Source organism: Glandiceps talaboti, chromosome 8, assembly GCF_964340395.1.
Source record: "Glandiceps talaboti chromosome 8, keGlaTala1.1, whole genome shotgun sequence".
NCBI lineage: Eukaryota > Metazoa > Hemichordata > Enteropneusta > Spengelidae > Glandiceps > Glandiceps talaboti.
In genome coordinates, this window is record NC_135556.1 from 25,972,564 (window position 1) to 25,985,222 (window position 12,659).

The 12,659-nt window shown below is 36.9% G+C and overlaps 2 protein-coding genes across 2 annotated transcripts; both read left to right on the top strand.

Annotated features, from left to right (window-relative positions):
- Positions 1-433: 433 nt before the first annotated feature.
- LOC144438885 (ATP-dependent (S)-NAD(P)H-hydrate dehydratase-like) lies at positions 434-7,095 on the top strand. Its single transcript, XM_078128100.1, has 9 exons — positions 434-600; positions 1,094-1,284; positions 1,626-1,714; positions 2,437-2,545; positions 3,378-3,428; positions 3,814-3,918; positions 4,440-4,560; positions 5,132-5,258; positions 6,286-7,095. The coding sequence occupies exons 1-9, from the start codon at positions 540-542 to the stop codon at positions 6,446-6,448; spliced, it is 1,017 nt and encodes a 338-aa protein (XP_077984226.1). The 5' UTR covers positions 434-539; the 3' UTR covers positions 6,449-7,095.
- A 1,538-nt stretch (positions 7,096-8,633) lies between these two features.
- LOC144438944 (uncharacterized) lies at positions 8,634-12,068 on the top strand. Its single transcript, XM_078128172.1, has 2 exons — positions 8,634-8,861; positions 10,055-12,068. The coding sequence occupies exon 2, from the start codon at positions 10,079-10,081 to the stop codon at positions 11,864-11,866; it is 1,788 nt and encodes a 595-aa protein (XP_077984298.1). The 5' UTR covers positions 8,634-8,861; positions 10,055-10,078; the 3' UTR covers positions 11,867-12,068.
- The last annotated feature ends 591 nt before the right edge of the window (positions 12,069-12,659 follow it).

Here is a 12,659-nt window from a genome sequence, read left to right on the forward strand (position 1 = left end):
TTTAACCGGTGTATGTCATATTGATATAAATGTGAAAACAGTGCATAGAATAAAGGAAATGAAAGTGAGTTTCAAATGAAAAGAAAAGAGTGAATAAACATCACACGTGAAGAATTTTAATCACAAAGTAATACAATCAGCTTGAATACCCACAGAAAGTTGTAAACAAGTCCCAGGGTCAGTCGAGGTCATTCATTCGTACTCATTCATTCGATCATAACAAATCGTGGTAATGGTGTGAATATAAATAAGCCAGAGATATGTGGCACTTTTCATTCGCTCTAATGAAACTTGATTTTCAAATTAAATGAAATGCAGCGAAAATATTTTTTAGAAACATTTGACAGCTGTAATTTACGAATACTCATGTTCGGAGAAGAGATTGTGAAAACAAATGAAAAACCCGGAAGTAGGTTCCGTGCAAGGACGGGCACTCGTCATTTCTATTTTTACTCATGTAGATCATATATGGCTACATTTTTGATGATATTTACTGTGCAGCCGACTATACCGCTTAAAGTGCAACACAAATTCTAAACATGTTCTCTCTGCAAAATGTACTTCTCTGGATTGCCTCACGAACACGAGTTGTCCCAACAGGTACGTACTATAGGTCCATCATCCATGGATCCTCAATAACAATACTGATAGATCCATGGTAAGACCACGGTAAGACTAGAACATGGATGTAATATCTGGTATCGCTTTAGTCCTGTTGCTTGCTCGATTCTGACGTTCTCAATTCCTCTCCTATGGAGGGGGGGGGGGCGTATGGCATTTCTTAGATTGTTGTTTTCCATGTCTACAGGCTCAAATGTAACGTTTTGACTAGTCAACGGTTACTCTAGCTATGGCCAGTACTGTACTTGACTATTTTACAGTTAATACATTTTTACATTTTTACATTCTAGGGTTGCATGAAATACATTCTATGATCGCGCGATGGTTTGGGGAGCTTAGTTGGATCATATCAGAACTAATTTTTTTTTGAGAAACAACATTTTAGCATTTAAAAAATAATTAAACAAGATATGAGAAATTATTAATAGAAAAAATCTCTTCACTCTATATAGTTATCTTTTTCCTCTTTCAGGTCATCTTGGGTCATACAGAACTGCAACAACATTGACCAATCCAGGAGCATTTAATGAAATGGTAAAATCAGTTATACCACCTTTGAGCTCTGACAAGCACAAAGGTCAAGCAGGAAGAGTTGCAACTATTGGTGGATCAAGAGACTACACTGGAGCTCCATACTTTGCCGCTCTGTCAGCTTTAAGATTAGTAAGTTAAAGGTTCTATACTTAAAGATCAGTAAGTTAAAGGTTCTATATTTAAAGATTAGTAAGTTAAAGGTTCTATACTTTGCTGCTTTGTCAGATAGTAAAATCCAAAAAATCCAAACCTAAGTTGGAATGGCTCACACAACCCCTAAAGTGGTTTAATTAATGTTTCTAATGTACAATATTGGTCCACAAAAGGCATATCCCTGCATCACAACTTATTTGTATCCACCAGGGCAGGTTACCTTGCCAGGAATCATTAATTCTTTGCATGTATATATTGTATATCGGTTACTTTACCCGAGTTGTGTCATTGTTGGTTTTTTTTGTTTGTTTTTTCAGGGATGTGATCTGTCTCATGTGTTTTGTACAAGTGATGCATCTCCTGTTATCAAATCCTACAGTCCAGAGCTTATAGTCCATCCCTTCCTGTAAGTATATCTGTATAGCATTACTAAACTTTGTTAAGTTATGTTTGAAAACTTCAGGCTGCAATTCAGTGTACACACTGTGTACAGTCAATCTGGTGCATTTAGTAATCTGATTGATACACATGCTGCTCTGGGTCCCATGCTACGAAAACTTAACACATACCCACATGTAAAGGCTCTCATGAGTCATACAAAACTTTCTGAACAGAAATTTCCATGATGTACAAAAGACAGTGATCTCTGATATCATGCAAATAATCCAACTTTAATATGGTGGGCAAACTTTGGATTGGTAAGATTCAGAGCTTACATAGTGATTGCAATATGTTGCTTTGTGTTCGTCAGCAAATCAAAAGCACTTAACTCTGATGATGTGCATCTGGTGACTATTTAACTTTACATGTAATGTGCTGCTAAAGATCATTTTATGTCAGTACTTTTGCACAACATCATTATTCCAAGAATTGTGTGTGTGTAGAAATGTCATTACTACCATAATCATTATTACAATAAGTTGGGTATATTTTTTATTTGTAGAGTTTTGGTGTTGAGAAGACTGGCCAGATTGTAATTAATCTATATATGTCTTGCATAGTGTGTGTGGCTTAGAGAAATCAAGCCAGATTCATATTATTGTCTTTAAGAGTGACAGTCAGAATATCGTTTCATTCCTTTCTTTGTACATGTTATCACTTCTTGACATTTCATATCTCTATATCCAGTGATCGAAAGACTGCCATTGAAGATATTTCATCCTGGCTGTACAAATTCCACTCTGTAGTCATTGGTCCAGGCCTTGGAAGAGATAGTGTTATTCTACAAAATGTTAAGGTAAATTATAGAAAAATGCACATACATATATGACGTTTGTGTACAAAGCAATTTGGAAGGAATTCCTGGATGGAGAGTTCACCTGTTGTGTCAACCCCTCATTAGTCTTCTCTTTGATTAGGGTGTAATAATACAGTGTATGATGTAATTAAAGTCTACATCACCTGTTGTTCCTCCTGATAATTTCCAAAAATGTAAATTTATACTAACCAGCACAACAGAACCCAACCCAGCCCAACCCAACCCAACCCATCCCAGCTCAACCCAGCCCAACCCAACCCAACCCAACCCATCCCAGCCCAACCCAACCCAGCCCAGCTCAACCCAGCCCAACCCAACCCAACCCAACCCAACCCATCCCAGCTCAACCCAACCCAACCCAACCCAACCCATCCCAGCTCAACCCAGCCCAACCCAACCCAATCCAACCCATCCCAGCTCAACCCAACCCAACCCATCCCAGCTCAACCCAACCCAACCCAACCCAACCCAGCTCAACCCAACCCAACCCAACCCAACCCATCCCAGCTCAACCCAACCCAACCCAACTTAACCCAGCCCAGCCCAACCCAACCCAATCCAACCCAACCCAACCCAACCCAACCCCCAAAACCAGAAAATCTAATGAGTTCAAAACTGAAGAGATACAAGTAGAGGTTGTACAAAACCTGAATTGGTAAAAAATTCCTTGTGATTTGACCTTGCATAGACAGTGTTTTTCAAAGGCTGAATCAGTATAAAAATATGATGATAATAAAGTGTAGATCTGTCACAGAATTTTGATGTGTTTTAATCTTGATGTAATTGTAATTGTATGTTGTTTGAATTCCAGGCTATAATCAATAAATGCAGAGAGCTTGATATACCACTGGTTATCGATGCTGTAAGTATGAAATGGAAATATCTAGTTTGAAATTATCATCCAAATAGTCACAAACAGTCACAAAGGTACATCAACTTACTTGTGAAAGATGTTTGAAATTGGTAAACACCTGTGTTGGGTTAGAATTAACATTTTGGAAGAGAAATACAGTTGTTTTGCAGAGGTTCAGAGAAAGTTTGTCCTCTACAAGAGAATATGCCTATGTAATCCTCATGGCTTCACTCATTAAGAAAACACTAATGTGAAAACCTTGGATTGAAGCATGGGCATACGTGTGAATGTTTTGTCATTGCTATTTTATCCCATTGACATTATCACAATTATCCAATAACAGCATAAGTTCCTGAATTATGTTTTTGATGTGAAATATTTATATATCTTGTAGGATGGTGTGTTTCTTTTGAGTCAAGAACCTGATATAATCAAAGATTGCAAAAAAGCTATCCTCACACCTAATGTGGTAGAATTTAAACATCTTTACAACAAAGTGGTAAGTAGATTACATATAATCTGTAGTTCTTTATACATTGGCTTTCTGTCTGTTGTTTCCTCCAAAAAAGCATGACTGTGTAAGTGTTAAAATTGTCAGATATGCAAATTAGAATAAACAATTATTATATATTGGTAATGGTATATTCAGATAGTCTGTTGCATCATGGATGATGTAATGCCACCATGTACATGGTATATACCAACAATGTTTTTTTGTTGAACAGTAAGTAGGCAAAATATACCCCACCAAAATGTTGTTGTACGAGGTATGGAAATCTATGCAAGTATTACCAGATTTCCCTGCTCTGTTACTGGGCTTGCCAGAACTTAGCAAAAACTCTGTATGTACCAATTTAACAATTTGTGTAACATAGATTTTGATAAAACATCTTTTGTGTCATTCTTGCAAGCTAAAGTACATTTTTGTTGACGCAATAAAAAAATACTGAGGGGGGGGGGGCATTAATGAGATGGTATGGAGAGTGGTTTACAATGTTGATTTGTTATTGGAATTAACAGATGGGAGGAGACCCCAATCCACAGGAGCCTGTCAATGATGTCATGATTTTGGCAAGGTCGCTTGGAAACGTCACTATTGTCAGGAAAGGTGAAAATGATATCATAGCAGATGGAGATAACGGTATGATTAAAGATCATTCACTTTTAATGATGTCACTGAAGTTTGCTAGTAGCCCCCAAAGGGGAGGTGGAGGGGCTATTACAAAGGGTTCTGTACATTACAAGGTCACTTGGAAATGTCACTATTGTCAGGAAAGGGGAAAGTGATATAGCAAATGGAGATAATGGTATGATTGAAAAAATCATCTGTTCATGATGTAAATGAAATTTTCATTTATTTATTTATCAAATGTTTAACTTAACTTAAAGTTTATATGCATTCTTAGCAGAAAATTTGAATGTACATGTAATATACAGCTTAAAACATACAGAAGTAGACTCAGATAAGTTGTGTTGTTTTGCTATCAGTGGTCTTCTCTTCTTAAGAGGGGTATGCTGATGAATGATGGCCACCCTGACCCAGCATATCTTACACACTAAGATTATTACAGGTGAACTTATTCAACAAATTGATATACATGCATATTTCACATTGGCGTATAACTGTTTATGTAGTTTTTCACTATTTATATGACAAAATGATAACTGTTTGTTTGACATGTGTTAACTTGGTATACACTTCCTATTGATAGTATTGGTATGTTGTGGTGAAGGCAGTCCACGTCGATGTGGAGGACAGGGGGATATTTTAGCAGGAACTATGGGTACATTTCATAATTGGGCTCATAAAAAATATTCAAGTGAAGAACAAGATAAAGAGTAAGTTTGAAATACTTTCCTTCTGTTGGTGTTATTTGGTGTTTCCCATCTAATGTTTATTTGCATAATACAACAGGGTTAGAAGTATAAATGGTTCATGTGGACCACCTCTTTTAGATTTCAGTGGTTCATGTGGACCACCACTTTTAGATTTCAGTGGTTCATGTGGACCACAACTTTTAGATTTCAGTGGTTCATGTGGACCACCACTTATAGATTTCAGTGGTTCATGTGGACCACCACTTTTAGATTTCAGTGGTTCATGTGGACCACCTCTTTTAGATTAGATTTCAGTCCTAAGTGGACCACCACTTTTAGATATCAGTGGTTCATGTGGACCACCACTTTTAGATTTCAGTGGTTCATGTGGACCACCTCTTTTAGATTAGATTTCAGTCCTAAATGTGGACCACCACTTTTACATATCAGTGGTTCATGTGGACCACCACTTTTAGATTTCAGTGGTTCATGTGGACCACCACTTTTAGATTTCAGTGGTTCATGTGGACCACCACTTTTAGATTTCAGTGGTTCATGTTGACCACCACTTTAGATTTCAGTCCTAAATGTGGACCACCACTTTTAGATATCAGTGGTTCATGTGGACCACCACTTTTAGATTTCAGTGGTTCATGTGGACCACCACTTTTAGATTTCAGTGGTTCATGTGGACCACCACTTTTAGATTTCAGTGGTTCATGTTGACCACCACTTTTAGATTTCAGTGGTTCATGTGGACCACCACTTTTAGATTTCAGGGGTTCATGTTGACCACCACTTTAGATTTCAGTGGTTCACAGCATGGTGTTGATGCTCAATAATTTAGCCACTAACATCTATCAATGTTCAGTTCACTGCAAATTGACTTTGGCGGTACAAAATGAAAACTCATTGGACTCAAGACCACTGCTGAAAGCAAACACTGTAACACTGTACGATTTAGTTGCTCAATGATATTTGTGTTCTGGGCATCTTCACAAGCGTTAGTCTTGAGGTGTGTTATTTCTTTTCCTTTTTTTCTTTTCAGTCAAATGTTAATGACGTATGGTCCAAATATATGTGCTGCATATGGTGCATGCTTGTTAACCCGACAGTGTGGCAAGCAAGCATTTTCAAGGTTGGGAAGACAAACAACTACTTCAGACATGATGGAGGAACTTCATGAGGCATTTGTGTACTTGTTTGAGTAGCATTATAAACAGGTGTTAATGTCATTCCTTTTATTTAAAGAAGGTAGCCCAGCCAATCTTCCCTAGGGCCCTCAAATCTCTGTGTCTTTCATTTTGACTTTGTACTTGACAAGTGAAAAAAATAGGAATATATATAATTAATGCAACAATGAATTGATGCATACATAATTGGTGTTTTAAATACTTTACAACATAATTAAAATTAAAATTAAACTTTAATAAAGAAATCAGATTCTGTTGATAGTTTTCTGTACACCTTAGTATCGGTCAGATTAATCGGGTCTAATTATGTGTTCAAAAAAACTTAATGTGGCACAAACCATATTTATATAAGCTTTCTTTAATACTCAGAAACAATATGTAATTAAACTGATCTTGTGTAATGTTGATGCATACCTTCGATGGCACTAAAACTTATCTTATGTTACTAGCACAATTGATGGCACAGCATTGTTTTCTTTACCACTTGAGTATATAATGTATGTATACTAAACCATGTCTATCAAGTCATTTATAAATCATACCCAAATTCCAATTTGAATTCTGTTGATAAAAAGGATATTTAAGGAACCTATAGGAAGTAGAATACTTCAATTAAGGTTACCTTTTTGATAAGTAGCAAAAGTTTTCTCCCAAAAAATGTATGCACACAATTTGTCTTTTTAATTTGATTAAGATTATACTAATACTGTCAAAGTGTTTATTTCAGTGTTGGTATCCTAACATTATGTGTTGTAAAAGTATTACATTTGACACAATTATGGTATGCAAGTTACTGAATGAAATGTACATTTCTTTGCTTAAAGAAAGAGCTGTCGATAATTGTTATTGTTTGTGTACATGTAATAAATATTAGCAGAAAGCTATAAAAGCCTTTTCAATGAAATGAACCAAAAAGTTTGTTTTTAATTTTAGTTTGAAGACTTTGTTGTTTTCGTCAACCATGTCGGATTTTTTTCTGTTTTGTGAATCATTTTTAAGTAAGTACTGCATTCACGCTGGCAATGTATATTTATCAATGATACAACTCATCTTGTGGAACAGAAAAGGTGAAGCTGACACACTAGATTGGGTTTGGAATACCTATTTATCACAAGCACTAATATATATATATATATATATATATATATATATATATATATATATATATATATATATATATATATATATATATATATATATATATATATATATATATATATATATATAGTTTTGGTAGTACTGGAACTCTTTCTTGGGTGTAACTCGGAGTTTCACGCATATTGCGATCATCAGACACTCTGATGATCGCAATATGCGTGAAACTCCGAGTTACACCCAAGAAAGAGTTCCAGTACTACCAAAACTATTACGCTCTGCCACTGCGGTATAGAGCACTGTCTTATAGCAGATTGATACTCACCGAGTTATATATATATATATATATATATATATATATATATATATATATATATATATATATATATATATATATATATATATATATATATATGTTATAGTTCCATGCATGATATATATGTGTGTGTGTGTGTGCGTGTGAACATGGTTTGATGTAGAAAAGCCCCAGTATCATAGAACTAATCAGCCTTACCAATTGAAAAACAAAATCATTTAATACTCAAAAAGTATTATTTTAACTACTTGTTTAATTACCTGATTGTATTTCATATCAAAACTATGTTATCAGCATACTTACGCGTAGCTAACCTATAGCGCCCTCTTCGTATATGTTACTGAAACGTTCATTTTTATTTACAAACGGCGCAATAAGCAGTATACATCAAAATACGCTTTTCTAGGATGGTCATGATACAAAATAAAGACGTTATTAGGTATTTATGAATATTCAGCCACCACTGGTGTTTGCACATACAAATGAGAACCAGTTTTGGACCAATATTGTTGCCCTTGCAGATTAATGTTTCTCCCAGTGTCGTAGGTGGAGGTGGTTTACCGGTTATATTTGCTGATTTTGGAATAAAAAAGGAATGTAAAATCGACAGGACATGGGGTTTATTCACCCTCGTTGCTAAACTTGCTCGTTCTTTTGTATTATGACCATCCTTGAAGAGAATAGCTCAAAAGCGACTAGTCATTGCATGCATTGTGTACCTACGTGATCAAATTTACACGAGCTTAGAGCGTCTGATCAGCAAAATGGAGCCTCTAAGCTGTTGGGTGTGACATCTCCAGCAGGTACGACATCGTTTGTTCCCTACCTACCTACCTGCGCGCTGCGTGGGTGCGTGCTGGTCTTCGGCTTACCTCATGTTTGGCCATGGTAACGTTTAACCATTATTACAATCGTAAATATTGAAATTTAAATCAACCAAAGTGAAATGACCAGGTTTGACACATCGAGTACCATTTAAAATTTTGATGCAAGCAGAATTGGCTACTACTTAGCTAATTGGTAAGTACCTCATAGAGTCCGATTCTATATCAAGTCCATCTTATACCCCGAATCAATCTACATGTATGTATCTGGCTACTGCTGATATCGTGAGTACAGCTTAATCTCAAGGTTTTAGTAAATCGTTTTCTTTTGCATAGTTCGCTGGCCAAGAAATACAGATGCCACACGCGCACAGTGACCAGAAACACTTTAATATCCACTGTCTATATTCATACTGCATGCTTTCGAATGTTTAATTTGTTGACGCCGTATCAACTTCACATGTCCTCATTTATTATTGTTCAAAACCCATAAACAAAATTTGCAGATTCCTCAAAGCGAAATTCTACGGTATTTTCAAAATGGAGAATTGTTAGGCGCTGTGGTAATTTCAGTCTGTTCGTCTTACATGTACATTTGAATATTAGTACGACAAACATCATTTTTAGGCCGAGTAAACAACTCAGTGGTTTAATCAGTAACTTTGTTATCCCATTGTCTACACGCGAGTCAATGCACTGTGAATGATCATGTGTTCATGCTGAGGTCAAGGGTTGGGGTCATTTGCTGGTCATCAAAGTGAAAACAGCCGTCTCTCTCCAACTGTATGGTGACAACAACTATTCTGTTTGTCATCGCGTAAACAAGGTTTATTAGAGTTGCTTTGATGACCAGACATGATTGATTTACTAACATTCACATTACTGAGTCTCATTTCAAAGCGAGCTGTGCGTGTGGTATATTTTTCACATTTGACAAATCCGTGTAACATTTCGAATGTGTTGTAGGTTAGTTTCGTATATGTGAAAGTAGAAGTACAATAAACATGGGGAAAAGTTTATACAAGCACAGCTTTGACGTGTGGAATTTCTATATACCGTAATTTTAATAATCGACGTATCATCCAAAAATGTGAACAATGTAGACATATACCAAGTCCTTAAATTTTATATATGATATATTTGTCAAGCTGTTGATGTTGAAAGTATATATCACAGTATATACCACTGTTTATGTATACAGCTGCAGCTTGGTAGTCCTGCTTACAGACGGTGCACGAGTCTATATTACTGACTTGACTATATAGGAGGGACAATTGTCAGAATCGAGTCCCGGATTACTCCGTATGCAAGCAGGACTACAGCTTGGGGTGATGTATAGCATTCGTAACAGTTGTATTTACCAGCTTTCAATGTTTTTGTTTTTTTCAGATCAACCTATAGTATTTTGTAGCAATGGCAGGGAGACGACTTGTCATACGAAGTCTTCGACTTCTATTGGTTTTAGTTGCTGTCGCAGTTGTTATGTTTTTGTTTCGTCACGTCAGTCGATCACGTGAACCTCAATACGATGAAGATGAAAAACACATAGACTTCGTCGAAGGGTTTAAGTCCCGTCCTCGACGGCCCGTCAATGATAAAATGAAAGCAGCAGTTATGTCACCAGCGAAAACCGCTGTCGTTCCGAAAGTAGTTCACTTTATATGGCTTGAAGAAAAACCGTTTAAATTCCACCATTTGCTAGCACTCAAATCTGCCTTTCGACATGTAAGACCAGAGTCGATATGGTTCCACACTAACGTTCAGGATATGGGAAAACACGGTGATGCAGATTCAGAAATGTACTGGAAAGAAGCCAAACTTATCCCAAATTTCAAAGTTGTTCCATGGGAAAGTCCTAAATATCGTTCAGCGACTGATTATAAAAACAAAAGTTACATACGATTGGCAGTAATGATGGAAATGTTACGCGATCACGGTGGGATTTATCTCGATATGGACGTTATTTGTTTGAAGTCCTTCGAAAGTTTGCGGCACTACGAGTTTGTCATTGGTAGGGAAGACTACGGTCTCAGTACCAGCGTTGTTATGGCTCGTCCCAGAGCTCCTTTCCTAGAGAAATGGTATGAGTGGGCCCATGACAAGACCAAAGGGGATTTCGAACCAGAAGATGCGCTCTTCGATGCTGCAATGGAGTTTCCAGAATTCGTTCACATCGAAGAGTTTGGATTCCGTCGACGAGATCATTGGAAAGGTCCGGAAGATTGGGGGAACCTCTTTTATGGAGGTATCGACCACAGCGATAATTATGCAGTTAAGCTCCACTATGGGATGGTAGAGAAGGAATACAATGCCGAAGAAATTAAGTCGCTCCGTAGCTCCTTTGGAGCCATAGCCCGCCTTTCGTATTATGCTAGTCCAACTCTGGCCAAAACCAATTGGCATCCACCCAAAAATGCTAAGAACATCGTTCCAAATATCATTCACTACGTATGGTTTACACCTCACGAATTCAAATTTCATCACTTCCTTGGCGCCAAAAGTACTGTGCACATACAGAAAGCTGATCGAATCCTTTTCCATACTGATGCTGAACCGGTTGGTTTTTGGTGGGATGAATTTAAAAGAATCGCTGGTCCATTATTGGAAATTGTCCATCGTGATCAACCAACTGAAGTTTTTGGTCACGGTGTTGGTAATATACCCCACAAGTCAGATATATCTCGTATGCAGATATTATTAGAATACGGAGGGATATATTTAGATTCGGACACTATCATCACCAAAAAGTTAGACCCACTTTTTATCTATCCGTACTCCATGGGAATGGAAATAGTCGGACTAAATAATGGAGTAATAATGTCTGCGCCAAATTCAACGTTTATGAATATATATTACAATTCTTATAAATTTTTTGATGATGCGCAGTGGAATTGGAACTCAGTGATGGAGCCGTATCGTCTGGCTGCTGAACACCCCGACCATATTCACATCGAAACAACGGGCTTGTCACGACCTCATTGGACGGACTGGTGGGATATGAGGCGAATTTGGAGACACGAAGGCAAACTTGACTGGTCCCACGTTTTTGCGATACATTGGATATACAGTTACCATGGTGACGAACACAATCCCGAAGAGATACGATGCTTTGATGATAATTTTGGCGAAGTTGCTCGTTTAATTTATTATGGGTCACCCGAACTTATGTGCGAACAAAATATTTTACAATTTGATCAATAAAAGCCATATTATAAAATTATTATTACGAAGAGTAAAGAAGATGCCAGGAGTTGTGAAAGGGTCGAACGTTTTAGACTAAGTTCTATCTGAAGATGGAGAAAACAATCCTTATTTGGAGTTATGAAAATATTTGCTGTCTTTTCGACACTTTCAGATGTTGGTTTTTAAAAGTTCACTAAATTAATTCTCGACTGATTTTTAACCACGAATGATCCAATAAAGTACCATTTTACTTACGTTTATATATTTGTTGTCTTTGATGTAATTTAAGTATGTTTTTTTTTTATATCAGCTGCAAATAAATTTCCTAATTAGCCAATGAAAATTTAACAAGTCTTCCGATTATTCTAAGACTTAGTCATTGCAGTAGATATAAGGCTAACCTTTCTTTATTACAATTATGTGAAATACTATCAAGCGAAGATCTTTCTGATGATTTATGAGACATGTTTGTGCTATCAAGCGAAGGTCTTCCTGACTGGAGAAAAGTTTGCACTCCAGAGCTTGGAGATTTATGAGACATCGCCTGTAGTACAAGAATTAATCAAACGAACCAGACTAGCAGTGTCTTCCTGTCAGCATTGTTTATCGCTGACTACGTGTACCAGGCGCTAACGAGGTCAGATCTGTAAGGTCATACCAAGACCAGAAACATTGTGATCAGCTGACAGATTGGTGGTCACATTGTGATGTAACGTTCGTTCACGTGGGCAACCCGTGAACACAGAGATCAGAGTTAGGTAATGTCTTCGATGGAATTAGCTTTATGAAACCATCCGAAGGACAAAAGAAT

Coding starts and splice junctions, on each gene's coding strand:
- LOC144438885 (XM_078128100.1), top strand. CDS start 540: ATGTTCTCTCTGCAAAATGTACTTCTCTGGATTGCCTCACGAACACGA. Junction 1,715..2,436: donor CTTATAGTCCATCCCTTCCT/GTAAGTATATCT, acceptor CTCTATATCCAG/TGATCGAAAGACTGCCATTG. Junction 2,546..3,377: donor TTATTCTACAAAATGTTAAG/GTAAATTATAGA, acceptor TTTGAATTCCAG/GCTATAATCAATAAATGCAG.
- LOC144438944 (XM_078128172.1), top strand. CDS start 10,079: ATGGCAGGGAGACGACTTGTCATACGAAGTCTTCGACTTCTATTGGTT.